The sequence below is a fragment of the Hipposideros armiger genome, unplaced genomic scaffold, assembly GCF_001890085.2.
Source record: "Hipposideros armiger isolate ML-2016 unplaced genomic scaffold, ASM189008v1 scaffold_52, whole genome shotgun sequence".
NCBI lineage: Eukaryota > Metazoa > Chordata > Mammalia > Chiroptera > Hipposideridae > Hipposideros > Hipposideros armiger.
Window position 1 is genome coordinate 253,046 of NW_017731402.1, and position 21,659 is coordinate 274,704.

The 21,659-nt window shown below is 38.4% G+C and overlaps 1 protein-coding gene across 16 annotated transcripts; it reads right to left on the reverse strand.

Moving 5' to 3' along the window:
• Nucleotides 1-6,891: 6,891 nt before the first annotated feature.
• Nucleotides 6,892-21,636, reverse strand: STARD6 (StAR related lipid transfer domain containing 6). Of its 16 annotated transcripts, none has more exons than XM_019640720.1 (9): nt 21,522-21,636; nt 20,874-20,930; nt 20,237-20,320; nt 18,765-18,858; nt 18,519-18,568; nt 15,366-15,492; nt 12,362-12,479; nt 9,785-9,878; nt 6,892-7,418 (listed from the first exon to the last, which is right to left on the reverse strand). In XM_019640720.1, exons 4-9 carry the CDS (start codon nt 18,852-18,854, stop codon nt 7,217-7,219), a joined length of 681 nt encoding a protein of 226 aa, XP_019496265.1. In that variant the 5' UTR covers nt 18,855-18,858; nt 20,237-20,320; nt 20,874-20,930; nt 21,522-21,636; the 3' UTR covers nt 6,892-7,216. The 16 variants fall into 16 exon arrangements, with proteins under 16 accessions (XP_019496265.1, XP_019496264.1, XP_019496261.1 ...); XM_019640719.1 differs by having other exon boundaries at nt 20,874-20,933; XM_019640716.1 differs by having other exon boundaries at nt 21,431-21,636.
• Nucleotides 21,637-21,659: the final 23 nt, after the last annotated feature.

Consider the following 21,659-nt stretch of genomic DNA (forward strand, 5'->3'; position numbering starts at 1 on the left):
TAAATATTCATTAGTTGTTCTTGGTTGCTTTAATAAGTTACTTTATTAGGTAAGACCAGAGCATCATTTAGTCTAGGAACAACGTTACCCTAGTACTGAGGCAAAATCCTTCTGAGGACTCATGTTATGTTCCCTGTGATTGTGAGATTTTTTACTCTGGCTGGTCATAACATGAAATATTGCTGGTCTTGTGTGGGCTCAGAGGATCGCTCCCCTTTGCACCTTTCAAGTGTTTCCTTTCCCACACTTGAGTAATTTCTTCACATGCATGTACTAATCCGTACTCAGCTGAAGACATGAGGGGTGCAGCTTTCTCCTCTCCAGTACTCTGCCTAGTGAACTCTAGTCACCTTGGCATCTCCAGACTCCCAACTCTGCTCCATTCACAGAGACTGCTAGGTTCTCTCTAGCTATCCCCTTACAGTACTGCACCCTGGAAACAGATAAGTAAGCAATGGCAGTTGTAGGGCCTTGTTTGCAGACTTTTATTTCTGCTATTTTATTTTCTAAGAGTAATTTCTTGTTCTCTCAATGTTCCTTTCTATAGCATCCTATTTTTGTTTCTTGGGTACAGTATTTTCTCATCTCTCTAAAGATGTTAATGATAGAACTTCCAAAGATTTTCTCATACTGCCTAATATCTCTTAAAGTGGCTTTTATCTGTCTGATTCAGGGTGTGGGACTAAAAATCAGACCGAAAGCTCTGGTAGCTGTGTAGGACTTGTCAACTTTGAATTCCATGCAGGATGATCTGGCTGGGTCATTTTGGGGTAAACTACTGATGTTAGTATCACTAGGATTTTTGGACTAATTATGTTTCTCAAGGCTGATGTTTAAGATGTCTTATTTGGATTATAGATGTCTGGCTGCCTGTTTTATGAAAACAAAGTAGGGGAAGAGGTCTGGAAGTTTCACCATTCAGTATACATAAAGTAATTTAATTCTCTTGTTTTTAGTACACTTCCTTCCTTCTCAACTATACTTTGGCATTGTGCAGTTCAGAGACCATCTGCTTTATTCTCTAGAGAATAAACCTCTAGTCCTCTATTAGGAATGGGAAAGAGAGTCTAAGGATTTCTTCCTTAATTAGTTTTCACCCATTCCTTTTTAGGAAGTCATGTTAGTATCACATCCTTAAAGTAGCTTGAGTCCTTTTGGGGGGAATAGGTTTTGCCTGCTAGATGTACGCCCATTATGTTTGAAAGGTGAAAGTGCAATCAAATGTACATGGCGAAGGTGAGATGGAGTCTATATCTTCCTGCCCCCTTTGACTTTTTTCTGATGATAAGTAAGGTTTGCAAACACGAGCCATTTTTGGAATAATATTGCTTAGTCTATACTCAAGTTTTCTGGGGGAGAGAATTGTTATGGAGATGGTGACTGGACTTTTCCAGTGCCTGGTCACCACCTCATGGATGTCCAGAAGTATTTGTGGAAGTAAAAGTAATGATTTCCTGATACTTGAATTACAGCTATAATGTCCATTCTTGCATTTCACAGTTCCAATGTAGACTTAGAGATAGTACCTCTCCTGGCAGGTTGTCTCCTCAGTATCATGGTAGACATCCCTCAGAGTCTAGAACCAGCCCTTCCCACTCTTCCCATCAGCACTCTAGGTGTCTGTTGGGTTGTTGGAAAAGTCATGACATTTTTTTCTATGTTTTTCATTGCAAAAATGTGTCATGACTTTTCCGACAACCCAATAATTAGCTGTATTAAATCAGTCTCTTCCCGCTTAAAATACCTAGCTTGTTTCTGTTCCACACTGTTCCTAGAATGATACAAAGTTCTATTTCTTTTTCTTAAAAACCTACTAGGACTTTTTCTAATACTATCTGTATTAAACCCATTTTATTAGTCCTGTTTTTATTTGACTTATTTTAAACATAATATTTTAATTTTGTATTAGGTAATACAAATGTTTGAATTCTCTGTCTTATTATTTCTGCTGGAAACTTATTCACGCTGGCCTTTTTCCTCACGTGTCCTGTGATTTTGGAGTGTGGGTTCGCATTTGCTGGGCTTTATTGTGGGACTCCTGTAAGGTCTGGATACAATGTATCTCTGCAGAAAATATTTGCCTTTGATTCTGCCCGTACTCCGGGGAACCACATGCTTGGACCATTTTCATTAGTCATCGTGAAAATTAACCCTAGGTCTGGGCAGACTGTTGACATGGATTCTCGTGGTATACTCTGATCCCCTCCCCGCACCCCATCAATTTTGTAACTGGATTATTTTTTCTAGTTCATTTTACTGAGAGAATAGTTCTTCAAGGTTCCTGGTCTGTCTCATCCCAGTTACCTAGTATGGGTCCAAGTTTTCATCTTCTGTCTACAAACTTAGATTGAAATATTGCGTTGTCGGAAAAGTCATGCAGCTTTGCAACGAAAAACATAGAAGAAATAATGTTATGACTTTTCTGACAACCCAATATAACCTAGTTCTATAAGGTTGATTCATGGTAACAATAACGTTTCACTTTTAGTTCTCAAACAGAGTCCTGCTTTTGATATATCGAGGTGCTAAAATCCTTTGATAAAACTATGAACTTTCAAATGTTTCTGTCAGGAAAATGGAACTTCTGTAGATATTTTAAGCAAGAAGAGATATGATATAGGGAATTAAATGGTACAAAATCATGGGGGAACTTGAAGGTGTGGGTTCTAGACTTGGACTCCAGAAACAAATCTGAGAACGAGATAGAACCAGTCCACCAGGTAAGCTGTCTCTTTTGAAGCCATTGGTGACACTGAATTCAAGAAGGTGGAATCCATATGCTGTCACCACTGCCACTTCTTGACATCTAGAAGACTGGAGAACAGTTACCCACAACTGTCACCCAGTAACCAGGAACCAGGAATCAAGAAGACTGCTCCCTCTGTCGCCGATTCTCTTGGCACATGAGAATCTGGCAAGTGGACACTGGGACAGAGAAAAAGCCTCACTTGTCCTTGTCCTTGATAGCTAGCAGAAACAACAAACAAATAGGAAAAATGGCCTCTGCCCCACAACTCACAAGACTTTATCCAGTGGGTGTAACCTAATTTGTGGCCAGAAGACTAGGTGCAATCAACCCCTGGGATGCATGTTTTTCTCAGCTTTCCATCCTCTCTAATTAAAAGCAAGGTAGAATGGAAGTAAGCAAGCCAGTACACAGAATCTGTCAAATATGTGTGTGTGTGTGTGTGTGTGTGTGTGTGTGCGTGCGCACGCGCGCATATGCATATATATATATTACTATTGGATTTTTAAAAAGTGGTTACTACAGAATATTTGTGCCATAGTGGCAATTTCTTTTTGTCTCATATTACAAACTTGTGCTGTAATAAAATTCACCCTGCATTTGATTTATCTAGAGTAATGTGGATATAGATATACTAGGATAGAAAAATTCGAGATGTTGATAGTAGAATATTTCATCTTTCGACTTAGGCAGGCTATTGTATTCTAATTCAATGTTAGCAACTCTTTGATGTAACACTCTAGCACTGAAAGGAATTGGGAGGTTTACACTCTTAACATCTGAATATTTAGGGATACACCAAAGTTTGGCTTTAGCCTTGATATTCAGCCAAATTCAGTTATTTGGTTTTTGGGTGGCTGGAATAATCAATTAATTCAACATTTATGGCATCACTGAAATTGTGTATGAAATTATCACGTGATTATGTAGGCTACCATCATATCTAATCAGTGTTAGTGATTCCAGTCATAAAAATAAGGCATTACACTTAGATTTATTATTAGCATCTGAGTATTCACTTTGAAAAAGAGGTAAGCATTCTAGATGAAACCAAATAAAATCTCATGAGCTTTCTCAAATAATTCCATTCATCAAAGTATAAATTTGTAATTATTATCGCAAAATAAAATGTTACAGTAATTGATGATTGTGAAAGTTATTTTATGTAGAAAACAATTATTGACACTTCTAATACTGAGTAGGGAAAGAGATTGACAGTTAATACGAATATTGAGAGAGTAGATGCTTGATAACTTTATGATGAATATATATATCTATTCTTTTTGAGTCAAGAAAAAAATGTGTGGTTGTTTTGTGGCATTATTTTTGTGATATAGATAACTTAACAAAAGTCGGTACCTGTAAGTGGGGACCTATACAACAAAGAACCTAAAATACATGGTATTGGCGTTTGAGCAGTAAGGAGTTGAGAAAACTGTTAGCAGAGGATGGAATCATGGTGAGGAAACTGTTTTATTAAGAAGCTGCTATGAAACATTTGATAAAACAGCTGCCAGTGGTACCTTGGGAAACTATACTACACATGAACTTTGGCTTTGGGCAAGGGTCGCTCCAGGCTAAATGTAGAGAGCGCCACCTGGTGGCTTTTAGCGGCATAGGCTGAAGTACTACAAGAAAGTTGAGCTTAAAAAAAAAAGTTGGTTGAGTTGAAAGCAGAAGTTAAAGGTAATATGTTGGGTTGTCAGAAAAGTCATGATGTAGTTTTGCAACGAAAAACATAATAAAATACATCATGACTTTTCTGACAACCCAATATATGGAGAGCCAGAGCTACTAAATTAGAAAGTAAAACTGTTGTCTTATCTCCAGCCACCCCAGCTAGGAAAGTGTCAAAGTAAGACATGAGCACATCTCAGACATCAAGCTTGTGACTATCAGATACTTTGATAAAACTTCGAGATAAGATAGTGCTGAGTAGATCTCAAGTGGACAAACGCCTAAGGGTTTGGTCCCACAGAAGCCTGACCCAAAAGTAGCACTAAAAAAATCTAGAGAAGTGTATGTTGATACCAATTATAGGTATGGCTTTGGAGTGTGTAATGGACCATAACCAGATACAGGAAGCTCAAAGTTTTAAAGAAACATACTAGCAAAACCACAAACTGCCTGACTAAAAGATGAGTAAAGCTATAAAAATGCCTGCTCTGGGTTCTTGACTTTCTTTGGGTAGGAAGTAGCCTGAGACAGTTACTCAGCTGCAAACAAGGGTCGTTGCTTCAGGGAGAACAGAGGAAAGGGGTGGGCGAAGGACATCTCAGTGTAACCGAAAGCTGTGGAGAACAGTGAAGCAGGGAGCAGCCCCCAGACAGCAGGATTGGGGTTTAATCCGGGGACATTTCCCCATTGCCAGAACGGGAGGCCCCGTGGGATATTGGAATTGTTATGACTATATGCTTGCAAGCTTCCCCCTTTCCGATGGGACTGCTTATTGTGGTTATCTTGTTTCTTTTTTATTATTGTATAGTGTGTGTGCACGGAGACAGGGGCAGCTAACTTGGCTTTTTATTTCATAGGTCTCTGGATCGAGAGGAACTGCATTCGCACTTGACATATATCACAACATTCTAGACTTACAGGCTGATACTGGGTCCTGATGACACCATGGGAGGGGCGGGGAAGTGGGGTGCTGACTAGCCCCTTGCCCCACTGCATTGTTTCACCTTGTTGATGCCGGGTGGGAGTGGAGGCCCAGGTTCCCACTGAGCCCTGCTCAGATACCAAAGAGGGTATATTAGTTTCCTATGGCTACTGTAACAAATTTGGTGGCGTAAAAGATAAAATTTATTCTCTCCCAGTTCCGGGGCCAGATGTCTGAAATCAAGTGTCATCAGGGCCCCACTCCCTCTGAAGGTTCTAAGGAAGAACGCTTCCTTGTGTCATCCGGCTTCTGGCGGCCCTAGATGTTCCTTGGTTTGTGGCTGAGAACTCCTGTCTCTGCCTCTGTCCTCACGTGGCCTTCTCTCCTCCACCTGTGTCTCCACGTACCTCTCTTATAAGGACACTTGTGATGATATTTAGGACCCACCCAGGTAATCCAGGATCTCATTTTGAGGTCCTTGACGTACATCTGCAAAGGTCCTTTTTCCAAATAAGGTCACATTCAAGGTTCCAGCGATTTGACAAAGACATCCCTTTTAGGGGCCACCGTTCAACATACGCAGAGGGGAAGCCACTGGTGCTGGGTGGGGATGGTGGTTCAGCACCCTGCTGGGCCTTGGTGACACCAGGGATCAAGGGAGGGCAGTGGAGTTGGATGGAGACGAACCCTTCTTTGCACCAACTGGTTAAGTTTTGTTGCTGCCAGGTGAGGTGGAAGCGCCGTTTCCCACGGGACCCCACTGGTAGTACCCCAGCAGGGATATCAGAGCACTGCCACCTGCTCTGCTGCGTGGAAGATAGAAAAGCACCTCCCTGCTTGGTCAGCCCGCACCACCTGGAAGGTAATTGGAGTGCTGTCGGCTTCTGCCAGGTAGAGGTTGGAAGATTAGCTCCCTGCTCCACCTTGTGGACACCACAGTGTGGGGGTGTCAGAGTACCACCACCTGCTTCTGCAGGACAGGGAAGAGGTGGCTGGCCGATCCCCTCTGCTTTGCCCCACTGAAACCGCATGGTGCGGTAGGTGAAATTCTTAGGTTGCTGTTCAGCTGGTGTAGGCTGGGTATTGTCAAAAGGAATTTGTTCTCGTAGGCGACCCTTTCGTTAACAGCCACTCTCATGGCTAGGAGGAACAGGCTTTTTCTGGAAGCTTTTGCTGTTCCTGCCTGTCGGTGGTTCCGGGGTGGAGCTTCTGCAGAGCCCTGTCCAGAACCTATGGAGGCAATAAAGCAGTGCCTCCCTGCTACATCATTCCTCAGGTCGCAAAGGTCCCAGGAAGTTTCCCTTTTTTCCACCCAGGCCTGAGTCTCCCTATGCTTTGTTGTGTGACGTGCAGGGTCCTTGAGTTAAGAGGAAGGACTTGCAGGGAATGGGTTACTGCCTTTTGGCCAGAAACCAGAAATGATTCATGACTCATTCAATTTTAAATTCTAGATATCTTTGGTCATAATTCTAGTGGAATTCTTTTCAAGTTTTACGTTCATGTTTCCTACAATGATCAATCTAAGCAGTAAGTGAAGGAAAAACAATTCAAAATATATTTTAATCTTTAATTAATGCTGACCTGACCATACATGCTTTCGTATTGATTCTTCTGCAGAACAATTTTCCACGGAAAAAAGCAAAAGATAAAAGTGCATTAAGAACACTTGTTATTTAACATCATTCATCTATGGGATTAAGAACTACATTTAATGCTGTTCTTTTATACAACTACGGGGTCTTCTTTTCACAAAGTACCTTCAGTAATTTGTACAAGAGTACTGCCCAGAATAGTTTAGCAGTATTTATGCATATTGACTTAGAAGCAGTAACTGCCACACACGATTTCACATGGCCTTGTTTTAAATGGCCTCATTTCTTTTTTAGGAATGACGAATGACCACCGTGATGACGTCCATGTCCTGAGGCAGCTTTGTACGTCTTTATTCCATCTTTTGCATTGAGGATGAAGCTTATTAAATTGGAAGGCATGGTTGCTTCAGTTATTGATGGGGACAATTTTCCTCTCATATCTGTCTGGACAAACATCACTAGTTTGGAATGTGCTGGGTTCCTGTAAACAAAGGAAGATTTTAAATATATAAGATTTAAAAATCTTATATATTTAAAACATATATACAAACATAAACATATATGTCTTATATATTTAAAACATATATACAAACATAAACATATGTTTATATAAACATATAAACAAAAAAGTTTGGACTGTGCTGGGTTCCTGTAAACAAAGGAAGATTTTAAATATAAGATTTAAAAATATAAAGAATATTTAGGTTTGTCTGTTGAATTTACAAGCTAATAGAAAGCAGGAGTCTTGTCTTATTCACCGTTGAGTACCTCCATAGTGCTCATGATAGGATACGCAGTTACTGAAGGAAGGAAGGATAAAAAGGTGGAGTGATTTTCACTCATAAACAAACATTTTACATAAAAATATTAAGTAGTCAGATTATATCTTAAAGTCTTCAGCTTTAGTCCACTTTTCCTTTTTGTCATATTGATTTTTCTAAGTTACAAAAGTAACGTATGCTTATGAAAATTTAAATACACAATTTCCATAATTATTGTACTTGTTCTGTTCCCCAGAGATAATCACTACTTATAGTTCTGACTGTATCTTTTCAGACTATTGTCTATGTATGTAGACAGATAGCATACGTTTGTCCATATATGTACCCCACATATACACACATATCCATTTTTGTTTTTACAAAAATGAGATATTTTTTCTAAAACTAGTTTTATTTTTTATTGTGTGACTGTTAAAGGTTGTACATATTTTTAAATTGATAATGTCATGGTGGGTCTCAAGTTGTTATGGTATTTAGAGTCTACTGGATAGCTTTAGAAGGGCGCTATAACAATTTCTACCAAGTGTCAATATTTAGAGTATGCCGGACATTGCACCTTCTTAACTTATCCTATGAAAAATTTTAATGTCAATATTAAAATATGCAAGGTACCATACAGTTCCACAAAATGACTGGCACGACCACCGCTCCAGCAAACCACATGAGTGTCCCTGTTCTCCCACCCTCCTCTCTGCAGAGCTTAGGCTGTTCTTACGGTGCTGCACATGGCTGAAGTGAGAACACTCGCTAGCAGTTTGCATGGTCATAAATGTGTATTTGAGTTTACGAGGGCTTTACGCACTTAAGAAAGCCTTTCCAGTGTTTACCTTTACTACTGATGCTGTTTTTAAGTTTACTATATGACTGGTTTACAGATGTTGGCTGGGCAAAATGCTAGGCTGCAAGGAAAGAGGAGATACAGAAGAACCACCTTTTCGTCAGTGACTTTTTCTGAGACAAAGAATGAGACGACATCTTTTCTCCAGCAGGATGCTAGGCAGAGCTCCCACCCTAGATGGAAAGTCTAGATCAGAGCTGTGGTCCCATGTGTTTTGCAGTGGAAAGGGCAAGCTGATAAGGTGCGGGGGGGACTGAGCCTGTGAAGCACACTGTGGGCTGTGCAGCCTCCCACAGCGTCCTGCCAGCCTGTTTTACGAGCTGACCTGGAGGAGGAATCCTTCCCCTTGTTGGTCTCTCCTGCTGTGGAGAATAAAGTCTTGGCCCTAGATCACATGCCATCATCATCTGCACTAATGATCCTGTCCCTTAATGCAAATCATTGTGAATTTCTTTTAGTTCTCTAATTCGGTAGCAAAAACATTAGGAATACAGGTCTAAAATGTAATTTTATTTTGACTACCTTCATATAAATATTTTCTTCCTCATATTGAACGGCTTGTGTCAGACCAATATAAAGTTTTCACATCTATTTTCATGAGCCAATATCTTTTACTGAATATAAAATCATTTAGCAGTAATTAACACTTAAGGAATTTGTGAAAGGATACACATTGAATTAAGGTACATGCATTTACGGGATGTATATTGTATGTTACCATTTTATTATCCCTAAGCTGGCCACCTGTAGGCAATCACTCATCTCTGATTTCTCCAGCTCTTCCCTGATCTGAATTTACCTATTGGATATCTCATTCCACAGGTATCTGTTCTCAGTAGTTAGTCTATTGGAAATAATTCATTCAAGACAAAGCATTCATTGCTGATAAATGTAAGTGTATTATACTTCTAGGGAAATTTTTAATTCATGAAAATTCTTTAATAATTCATGGAAGTGACCCTAATGGAGACAACATAAAACACCAGGTTAAGGTTAACCAGTGTGTATGACTAGTTCCAGAAACCTCCAATCATATATAGAGAATTATCTTTTCCGGTTATACTTAAGATGAAAATACTTATAAAAAATTATTCTAAAGATCACATTTTGGGGCAATTTTTTTGTCCAATTGAATATGCTGGTACATATTTCTACTGATGGATTAGGAAACGTTTAGTTAAATCACAAATTGAACTAAAAAAATGGTTAAATGCAGATGACACTTACTCTTGCAGAGGTGAACAGACATAGCCACAAGCATGGTTATAACCACGGATATAATTTGAAGATGGAGGATATGCTGGAAAATCCACACTTCTAGCTAAGTGATTTAAAACAAAATTAAAACAAAACTTATTCCACACAGGTAAAAACTTCTATTTCCAGAAGCATATTTTAAAAAATGTATGACAAAGCTTTTAAGTTAACTTAGTTATTATCAGCATTGACATCAGTTTTATGCATGTGTGTTTGTACATACAAATGTGTACACAGGCCAAATCTGAGAGAACACCAATCTAAGCACAACTGTCCTCTCAAACGTTTTCATGCTAGTATTTCTAAAGATGCTATTACCTTTTCTGTACAGAAAAACGTGTTAAAAGTATCATTTAATTACTTTCTGAGATTTGAAGGAAAAGAAAAAAATCACACACACAAAAGATTATTCTATTAGGAGAGTGGGTTTATAGATTTTTTTTGTTAATAGCTTTTTAAATAAAATATTTGATGTGTTTATTTGGTCTGTTAATATAATTTAAATGCCCTTTTCTGCCAATTCCCTAACCTCAAAGTGTAACTAAACATCGGTAGAGTTTGTTTCAGGAATTATGCAGCGTAACTGTATTGTATATGAATGTAGAAGTGAGGTTATTTGATTATGGTTAAGCTTATGATAATTATATACTCTTTCTAAAAATATTTTTAAAATATATTGTTTTATTTGTGCAATTGAATCCTCTTGTCAAGGAAGATGGATTTTACTATATGATTTTAACATAAGCCATCAATTCTGTGGGAAGTACAGTGGTAAACTCTAGCTTAGGTCTAGCTTAGGAGACATATGTGGTTGAAGGAATTTTCCATTTCCATAGCCTGTTTCATCATCTTAACAGAGCCTATTAGGTTGGCATAATGGTATTGCCAGAAGTGAGATTAACATATATTTTCTCTGTTTAAAATATGGAGATTATGCTTGTCTTTAAAAGAAATTATGTTATACTCCAAGAACGAATGGGTTTTCTGTGAGGCGTATTGGGTGGTAGTTAGCACAGATTTTGGAAAATGAGAAAGACGTGAGTTTTAATTCTGGTTCAGCTGCTTACTGCTTTGTAACTTATTTTCTGTGAACTTCAGTTTCCTTAGTAGTGAGATAAAGCATGCAAAATATTTAGCTCAAAGCAAGGTGCATAGTAAGCTACACAACAGCAAAATAAACATTAAGAAGAAAACTATCAGTATACATTGAAAATTCATTCAAAGAAATTACTTAAAGCAATTTAAGTACTGATCACTGAATGACGGATTACTACTATTGATTTTTAACATCCATACTTCTTTTTTACCACTAAAAATGAGATAGAAATGGTCTGCTTTCAAAACAGAAAATAACAGATCTATGACTCAGGATTTTGTGTTGTAGGCAGTGAATAAATTTTTATCTGCCATCATTTAAAAAAATTAAATGAGAACTACATGAACTATACAGAGGGTGCCAGAAAAACGTATACACATTTTAAGAAAGGAAAAAACTCTATTAAAATTGTAATACTTAATATATACCGATAACAAAGGATGAATACAAATCACGTTTGACTTCTACAATTACAAGAGGTGTTCAAAGTGGTGACCATCAGTGTAATTTTAATAGTTTTTTCCTTTCTTAAAATGTGTATACACTTTTTGTGCACCCTCTGTATGAGACAACTGTAAGAAAGTGATGAACATCAGTCCTTAGTGGTCTGCTGCAACAAAGCTAACGATTTGCGTGGGCGCCATTAGCAGGCTAGGACTCTGCCTGGACTCTGAAACAGTACTACAGACATATCAGAGGAACTGAAACCTTGCTGGGAAATAATAATGAACAACATGTAACTGTCCCTATCCCCAAGTAGTTAACAGTAGGAAAAGCTATTCAAATAGTAATGCTGAGATTCAATTGATCTGTGGAGAAAACCAGGGCTCTAGGCCACTGTCCTACCACAATCCCTACACCATGACTTATCTTGAGTTGGGGTCCAAAGGTCTTTGTGGTATGAGCTGGCATGTTTTAAGTGAAGAATGCAAGTTAGGAAATGGTTACACATTGTAATTTTACAGAGTGACATATTTTGAGGAGCTAAGCATAAGCTAACTATGCTAAAAGAAATATCAGCACATTTATTGAAGACTCATGTAGTAAACATTTCCTCAGGAATTTTATTGGTACTGTTTATACCCAGTCTCCACAACTCAAATATAAAATGATATATCTCAAGATTACTTTTGTTTCTTAATAGTTTTTAAATGTCTGCTCGGAAGTTTTAGCCTACAAGAGTCTTTGTACTCAGTGCTGCTGGCTGTATGCTGCAAAAAGGCTGGAGGCGCTGTCATCATTGACTAGGATATAAATGGCATCTCCAGAGTTGAGTAAAAAAAAACATTAGGCTTGTCTGTGTTATACATATATTTATTAGTCTCACTAAGCAAATAAAAAAAATAAAGAATTAATTGAAAATATATTTCTTGTAAAATATGAGTTAAAAGAAAAACATTAATCAATGACTCATAGTCATTCTAAAATGTGGACAAAATGTTTCAACTTACAACTGATAACATTCATATTCCCCTGGAAGCGCTTGAAGTACACTAAGTCGATAAAGTCTCGGGGGGAAATTGAGCCCATTGCAAAGCTTTGTGTGATGGTATGACATATGAATGTGTCCTGAAACAGATGAAACCATAAAGATTGCAACAATTATTTAATATCTATTCTTTGTATTGCTCCCCAAAGAATTTCACTGTATCCGTTTGGCCTCTATTTGGAAAAAGCGGGGCTTTGAAGTTTTAAACTTATCACCAAATCAGCTTGCATTTTCAGAGTTGAAGGAACATTAGACCTATAATTATAAGTGCAAGGCAACCAAAGCAAAAACAAGTGGGACTCCATCAAACTAAAAAGCTCCTGCACAGCAAAGAAAACAACAAAATGAAAGACAACCAACAGAATGGGAGAAAATATTTGCAAATCATATAGCTGATGAGGGGAACCCAGATTTCCTGGTTCCCAGTACTCCACACTGGCTAGGTAATCTATTCTGAAAACTATATTGATTTAGCACCTATGGTGTAAGGCCTAAAATTAAATGGCCAATATTATGTCCTGGCAAGACATCTGGAGGAATAAGGAGGGTCTTAAATCACCTAACTGCAATACCTCTCCAGACTCTTGTTCCCACAGATTCAGGACCCTTGGCCAAACAACCTTCCTTATCAACAGGATAAGGCACAGTTCCTACTTATCCCTGAGTAGTGGTTTTTCAGTTCCCTGCTAGCCTGGAGAGTTATTCCAAAAACCAATCGCATCCTCCTGCAGGAATTAGGGGTCACCTCAATCCCTTGAAACTACAAAGCCTGCCTCGCCGGTTATTCATTCTGTTCCTGAGTGCAACTCCCATGTCACACTGAATGGCATGGTGTGTCCTGGAGAGCTTAGCCAAACTACTCCATGGTTTTGCTGCCTCAGCATCCATTTTGTTTGGCCAAGCAGTGTGTGCCCTAGATACCAGCCCAAACTCACAAGCAAATGTAAGTTCCCGATATGACTTTCCCAACAGCCCTGGGTTCGGCAGTCTCCCACGCCTCCCAGGGCCTTCCCGTTGTGAGCCCCTTAGATAAGGTCCCCCACAGAGCTTACCAAAACACTTCCCTTTTTGGTTTGAATTGACAGATCAGGCCTTAACCCTGGAACCCCAAAGCACTCTACCCACAGACCCTAGTAAAGGCATGGGCCCCAGGTTCTGCCTCTCTGTCTGCCTTCAGCTCCCTGGGTGGGCTCTTGAGGCTTGCTGTGTACTTCCTCCAGGACCTGTGAGTAACAAACTTCTGTATTTCAATTTCTCTTGTGGTCTTTTGTTGAAACATGGCTCACCATCCGGCACCCTATACTCCACTTAACAGATGTTAATTTAACAAAGTCATAACAGTCCTCTCCTGGGCTGCGATTAATTATTAATAAAGTGCTACTGACCTCATTTTCTAGTGTTGGGTGTCATGTGTTTGACCACCCCTATAATCTTAGAGCAGGAATCCCTCTCTCACCAATGGGGTGAATGAGCCATTAAAACACACCCCAGATGATGAACACCATAAATATTCACAGAAAGGTAAAATATTGGGTTGTCAGAAAAGTCATGATGTATTTTTTCTATGTTTTTCATTGCAAAAATGCGTCATGACTTTTCCGACAACCCCATAGTTCTTTTTGGGTAATGCTATTCAGAGATACTGTGGTATACTGTAAAAGACCTGGAATTTGGAATCAGATCAGGTATAAATCCTGGTTGTATTATTATAATACCATGTATTGCCTGTGGTGACCTTGAGCAAGTCACATAATTTCTCTGTTTTCATATTTTTTGATGCTAAGTCTAGTATTCTTTCCATTATTACAGCTGACTTGCAGCAACAGCAGAAATATCTGAAATGCTAACAGATCTATGTAATTAGTATCATACAATCATGAATGAAACAGTCCAGTGCTTGGATTTTCATTTGTGGTGGACCATGTTTCTCAAACTGGATGTTCAAATCCCAAGAGGGTCATGGTCATGTGTTTTGTGGATAGGAACTTCAGGACATTTCTATCAGGTGAAACCTTCCTGGGCCTTTTTTACAACCTCTCCCCACTCCCAGACTTTAAAATCAGTTTAATAAAAGGAGGTAAAAGTTAAAGAGTTCTAAATAAATGATATGAAGGTGAGAGATTTGTCTCATTCTTCCTCTCTCGTTTCATTCATTTTTTTTCTCCGTCTGAGCTTTCACTCTACCCTCACCTCATACTGATGTTTTCTTCTCCCCTCTTCTAAGACCTGCTTGCCTCTGTGACTTTAACTTTCTACACCAATTACCCATATTTTCTTTTCTCTGTTTTTGTTTTCCCTCTTTATCTGTTTAACTGAGATAATGTATTAAAGTGTTTCTAAAACCACAACCATCTACATGTTATTTCACACTTTATTCTCCCTCTTAAGTTACATGCTGTTTGTTTTTAAGTCCCTATAATATGTGTCTGCATTGTTCCTGTTCCCTAATATATTATGAATTACACAAATCTACTGACTTCTCATTAACAAGGCATGCTTAATCTTTTTTTATCCTAATGTAGGAGAATGAGGGTAAACGAGGTCAAATATATGATGCAGGAAGGAGAACTGACTCTGGGTGGTGAGCACACAATGTGATACATAGATGATGGATTACAGAATTGTACAGTTGAAACCTATGTAATTTTACTAACCATTGTCACCTCCATAAATTTTAGTTAAAAAAAAAAAAGAATCTCAGTTCATCTCCTCACAACTGAAAGCACACATCTTCAAGAGGGCTGACCAGATTCAGAATGTGGTATGTATTTAAAACAGAATGAAGCTAATTGGAATTAAACTCTTGAGTAATAAAGAGAAGTTCTAAGACTTTCATAAAGATTTCATCTCAATTTGAATCTATAAAATGTGAAGTGTCTAAATAATATAGGTTTAATAAACTCAAATCACTAAGATATAAAACCAAAAATAATACAGTGGAAGTCCAATATTAAACAACACGTTACCGAATCAATCTTGTCTACCATATTGTACACTTTCAATGATTTATCCCATGTAACTCTATTTTCAGGTTTGTAGAGGAAATCAGATAGTTTACATGTTGATTCTGGAAATATGCCTTCAACACGATATCTATAGTTAACAAAGTAAAATAATTCAAAATTTAACAAGTTTCGTCTGAAAATGTTATAGCATAAAGTATACTAATTTAGCAAATAACAGTAAAGAAATCTTGAAGGTAATATCAACAATTCAAAACACTAATATTCAATTGGAAGTAGCAAAGTTAATTTAAATATGCATTGTAATGACTAATATAAATTATTTAAAAATTCATTTTTCTGCAAATTTTGCTTATAATGTTTCCATAGTTGTCTTTTTAAGGGAGCTACTTTCACTTAGGAGTTTTCTTAATTTCCTGAATTATACTTAAGAAGTCTACTTTGGCCATTGTGTAAAGAATAAGGTAGTTGGTAAAGAGTAGATGCATGGAGTCCATTAGGAGTTACTGAAATAATCTAGATGAAAGATGATGGTGTCATGCATTAGGATGGGAGCAGGGAGATAATGAAAAATAAATCACTTCTCTCTGTACATAGTCAATTAGAGCATCTATTAGGATCTGAAATCATCCATTATCTAGGCCTATGTTTTACAAGCATGTTCTTGCTCAAAACATTTGGAAAAGTTTGAATTAAGCAGGTTTCTTTATTTTAGGATTTCTCTGAACTTTAATGTATCTCCAATAAGAGAATATAGTCTGGAGTGTTTTGAAAAACTTACTTGACAATCATCCCACTTGCAGGATTACATTTCTCAGATACTAGTTTGGCAATGTGCATTAGACCATACTATACATCCCAAAATGTACAATGTTTACACTCAGTTGCCCATTATAAATTCATATGCACATGTTTCTTACTTTGATTATTTACAACTCTTTAAATAAAACCATGAAGCTATGTTTTGAAGTACTGGAAAAAATTTAAGCTTCCCTAGCTTTTCCCCGTAATTTGGCTGCAGTCTCGTTTTCTTCTCACTCAGGCTGGGGGAGGTAAACTTTCCACTGAGGCAGACCGACCTGACCAACATGTTCAGAGTGATTTCCTTTGTAAGAAGCTAAATATCTGCCATAGCTGATTTAGAGTAATATAGATATTTTGAAAAACGCAAACTGTTCCAATCATAATCTCCTTCTGTACATAAACATGGCAAACTTAGAAGAATCAGTGGGTTGTGCTTGAGAAAACAAGCATGTAAAAATTGAGTTTCATGTACCTTTGGTCAATCTTAATTTTGAAGCTGTATGTGATATTCATTGGACTATATAGCTCAACTATAAAAAAGAATTAAAAGAGAGTTTGCCAGAACCAGTGTGTGACAGGCCCCCAGTGATCTCCACTTCCTGATAATTCACACACTTGTGTGATCCCCTACCCCTGAGTTAGGGCTGGACCTAGCAATAAATTTTATGTATAAAATACATAATACAATTATTCTTCTAGTAAACAGAATATTGTAAAAGTCATGGGAAGTCACAAGATAAGGTTGCGTGCAGAAAGACTTTGGCCTCTGTCACGTTTGCTCCTTTTCTTGCTCTCTCCTGGAGCCCTCACTATGAGGTGAGCAAACTGCCATGTTGGGACAGCCCTATGGAGATGCCCATATGTCAAGGAACTGAGGAAGGCTTCCAGCCTAGAGCCAATGAGAAACTGAGGCCCTCAGTCCAACGAGCCCACGGGGAACCGAATCCTGCCAACCACCATGTAAGTGAGCTCGGAAGCAGAGCTGTGTTCAGATGAGACCTACTTCCAGCTGACACCTTGAATGCAGCCTTGTGAGCATAGTTGAAGTGGAGGCACCAAGCTAACCTACACCTGGATTCCCGACCCACAGAAAACATGAGATAATATATGTCTTTAAATCACTAAGATATGGGGTAAATCACTAAGATATGGGGTAAGATATTGTGCATCAATAAATAACTAGTATTCAGTATATATAAATTTCACTGAAAGTGTGAATGCAGAAAGTTCCAATGTTTTTCATCTGTTTAGCTTTGCATGTAAGAGTAAAATATCTCTGATAAAAAAATGTTCAATAAAGCTTTAAAACAGCCTAATTGAGGCTATTCTTTCAATGGCTCTAGGCATGTTGTATAGCACTTTGCATGTAAACACCCAGGAAGTATTTGTAGAATGAATAAATAACTTCCAAGCTTTCTCTGATGTACAGGTTGCTGTCTATACTGACCTAATATGTAAGGCTCCCCAAAACTATAATATCCAAGTTTATTCCCCTTGTACGTCTGGGCTTGACCTTACCTACTCCCACCTCAGTCTAGTTTTGAAAGTACCACTATTAGAATCATTATTTGTTTAAAGGTAGGGATGATCTTCCTGAAATTTATTAAAATGAATGGGAGAAAGCATACCAGCTTTGTCCTAAAGTATTATAAAAAATTAGATTGAACACAAACACAAGATAGGTAAATTGTAGTCAGATGAAAAAAGGGCAAGAAACACAAAATGAAGTAGTTGTAAGGAGTGGAATATTTAAAAAAAAAGAAATTGAATATTTGGTTTCCTTAATAACATGATGATCTCATGGCATTAATGTGATATCATGAGCAATAAATAAATGAACAACTCTTAAAAATAAGGTTAAAAATGTCAGCACAGTTTCCCTTAGTGTATTTATGTTTGAAATAACAGGATCCTCAAAAATATCCTTAAAAGCAGCTTACAGAAAAAAACAACATATCAGAAAAAGAAATAAATTGGGGAAAGAAACTATCTTCAGTGGTTCATTTATTGGAAAACTGAAGTGTTTAAAGACCACAGAATACTACTGTTAGCAAGAAAATACCAATCTGCTTTTATAGTAATTATTTCTTGAAGTGGAAATTACCTACCATAGTGAGTTATTCACTAGAAGGGATTTTTTTTTTCTGATTGTCTTCAGGTTTGAAAATGATTAGCTAGTACATAATTGCTCTATTTTATAATTATCATTTTAACCTAATGACTTTATTATTAATTTCTATTTCCTGATCACTAGCAAATAATGTGTTATCGCTAATTAAGCAGAATTAAATTCATACATCAATGCCACTGATTAGGTCAAAACAATGATTGTAAGTAGGAATTTGTACTCACAGATTTCCATGAAATTTTTTAGAAGCCTTGCTGGAAACAGTTACTTTTTTCTCAAAGGGGAACAAAAATTCACAAATAAATTAGCTGTCAGATACAGAAAAAAAGCAAAACCAAAAAACCAAAACAAAAACCCAAAGTAAAAATATATGTTTTTGTTGTAAAAAAATTGTTTAAAAAATGTCTGTACAATGAATTGTTTCTCATTAAAAAACAAACTCTTAAAACATAGTTAACTTGTTTTCTTACTGAAATTTTAACCACTTTCCAGCCTGATGTTTCTTGATAGTAACCTAAAATTTCTTGAGCCGTTTGCTGAGCAAGTGCCTTATAGTCCATCTACCTGCAAAGTTTTAAAAGCAAATGATGGGTAAAAATGGAATCATACAAAAAGTTTTAAAAGGCTGTCTTACATTTTAATACTATTTCTACAGTGTTCTTGCATAGCAATGAACTTGTTGAATGCGTGCATGCATGAATCCCTTCCACCTTATTCAGTCTTTCAAATGAGAAAACATGGTGTGGTACACAGAGCAGGCTTTGGAGTCAGAGACCTGGATCACATACTGTCTCTGCCATTGACTAATTGTGAACCATGTTATTTAATATTTGTTTCCCCAGTTTCTCACGTTTTAAAACTGGGATAATACCTAACCCTGTAAAATTAATGTGATGATTGAGATAATGCATTTAAATGTCCCATCCCATTCCTTGGTACATAACATTCAATAAATCATTATTCTAACAGCTTCATCATGCTTCCTTTCTCTCTTAAAGCATAATCTATTGATCAGGTGTTCTTGGGGATTAATCTTTTTAAAGTGAGCAGCAGTGGCACTAAATAATCTGAACCCCTGGCTTCCTCTCCAAAGGCAACTCCTGTCTACATCTCCCACTTGGCAGCAATCATATTGACCTCCTGGCTGCTACACAAATACACCTAAAGCATCTTCCTCCTTTGTACTTGCTCCTCCCGCTGCTCGTAACACTCTTCCCCAATATTAACGACTGACTCCTCTTCATTGGTGTCTTTGTTTAAATGTCACCTCTTCAGACAGGATACCAAGTTCAAATCAATTTAGTTTAAACACATTTCCTGAACCCTTACTAGGGATTAAGTGTGGCAAAAACAGTTGAGTAAGATCCTGTTTCTGCTGTGAAGGAGCTGGGGTAGCTGCACTCTCATCGGTCCTTTGGCCCGCCACTCGCTTTTCAGTTAGGGGAGGCTGGTTGGTATGGTGGAAAGAATGTGACAACACAGAGCTGGATTCAAGTCCTGCCTTTGCCACTCACCACCAGCTGTATTATTTTAGATAAATTGCTTAACTTTTGAACTTCAATTTTCACATCTAAATTGGGGATAATAATAACTATCTCATGGGGTCATTATAAGGATTAAGTAAATTAATATGTGTAAAAGTGATTGTAACAGTGTGGGGCCCCTTCTTGGTAATCAAAAAAGTTAGTTTCTGTTCCTAAAATGGACATTTAAAGCTCTCTTTAAAAAACTCTCCAAAGAGTTGCCTCAATAAACCTTAAAGTTTAATTATCAGAACATGTCTTCCTTAGCTCTCACCTAAAGCTCTTTTAGATTGGAACATAAATCTATCTTCACTTATTTAGCTCTCCAGCAACGAATGACAGTTATGTCTATATTTGAAAAACTCTTAAACCATTATAACTCCTTTTTCCTAGTAGATTCTTGGTTTTGTTTTTTTTACCTTTCCTAATAGATCTAGTCCAGGATTTTAATAACTACTGGGACTTTCCTCCAAATCCTCATGGAGATCTCCATAGCTCTTAACCTGTGAAGGAACAAAATGGAAGTAGAATTATTTTGATCCATGAATTATGTCAATATATCTGATAATGTCTTTTACATTTCCTCAGAGTCCTTTATTTACAATCTATGTCCTCATTAGGAAACATTTGCTATCTATACCCTAAGGTGGAAGAAGAGGGTAGTGAAAGAAACGTTCAAGATACAGCTTACGTGGAGCGTGCATAAAAAAAAGTCTAACTTTTTAAGCTCATGCCGTTAACAATCCTTGCCAGGTCCGTGACCTGGGCTTGTCCCAGCATAAATAACAGTTCTTCGTTTCCTATTAGGAATACTACTTGGTATTGACTGATCTAGGAGTTGCACGGGTTATCGGAAAACACCGCTAGGGCGTCAACTCCTGCAGGTACTTTGTCGTATTCATTTTCACATCACCTAGCGCGTACTGCCACAATAAACGAACCACTCAACTGAATTTTCTAGCTTCTGGACTTTTTCGTTTGCTAAGAAAAAGGGGAAGGTTAAATTTAGTGGGCTGGATTGGGTGAAGGGTAAGCGCCAGGCTCCGGTTGCATTACCTGGTGATGTAACATCAGATGAGCTGGCACATATTCAGGTGGCGTCATCAAGGCTATCTTCTTCACCCATAGGGCCAGTGGAAAATAAACACAAACCAATATTGAGATGGCATCTTTTTTTTTTTTTGATACACCATTTGGTTGAAACTGTATTCTTCGCACCTCATATCCTGTCCCAGCCTTGTAGACAGGTTCACACATGTTGTTAGTGGGTCTTTACATCTGTTTGTATAATCTCCCTCTTTCTGGGCTGCCTGACTGGATCCCCACTCCGTGCTGGGATCACTGCCATTTCTTCCTGGGAATCAAGGTCCCCAAGGAGTTTGTTAAATCCCATCCCAGGCCAAACTCCCCTTCCTCGTTCAATTTCGCATCTACTTTGAGGGTGAGGGGCTGGCTGGAAGCCCAGGAGGGCCAAGCTCAAGGATGAAATTGGGGAAGGCACTGAGAAGGGAGGTAAGCAAGTGGTTGGGGGAGACGCCCCCCGCCCCTCCTCCGGCCGAGATGGGGTCTTATCCCGGGAGGGAGTGCTCTGAAAGCGGGGAGGCCGAGCTCACTTGGAAGGACTCGGGAGGTGGAGCTGGCTCTCGGCAAGCGAAACGTCAGCCGCAAGTCCCCCAAGTCTCCTTTCCCACCCGGTCCCCTCACACAGTCGCAGGAGCTCTCGGCCGGGGCCTCAGCCTGTGATCAGCGCAGCAGACAGGCGGCGAATAGCGGTGACGGAGGTGGGCAGGGCGTGCGCCGCAGCGACGCGGATGTTGGCCAGAAGCCCCGCCCCGGAAAGAT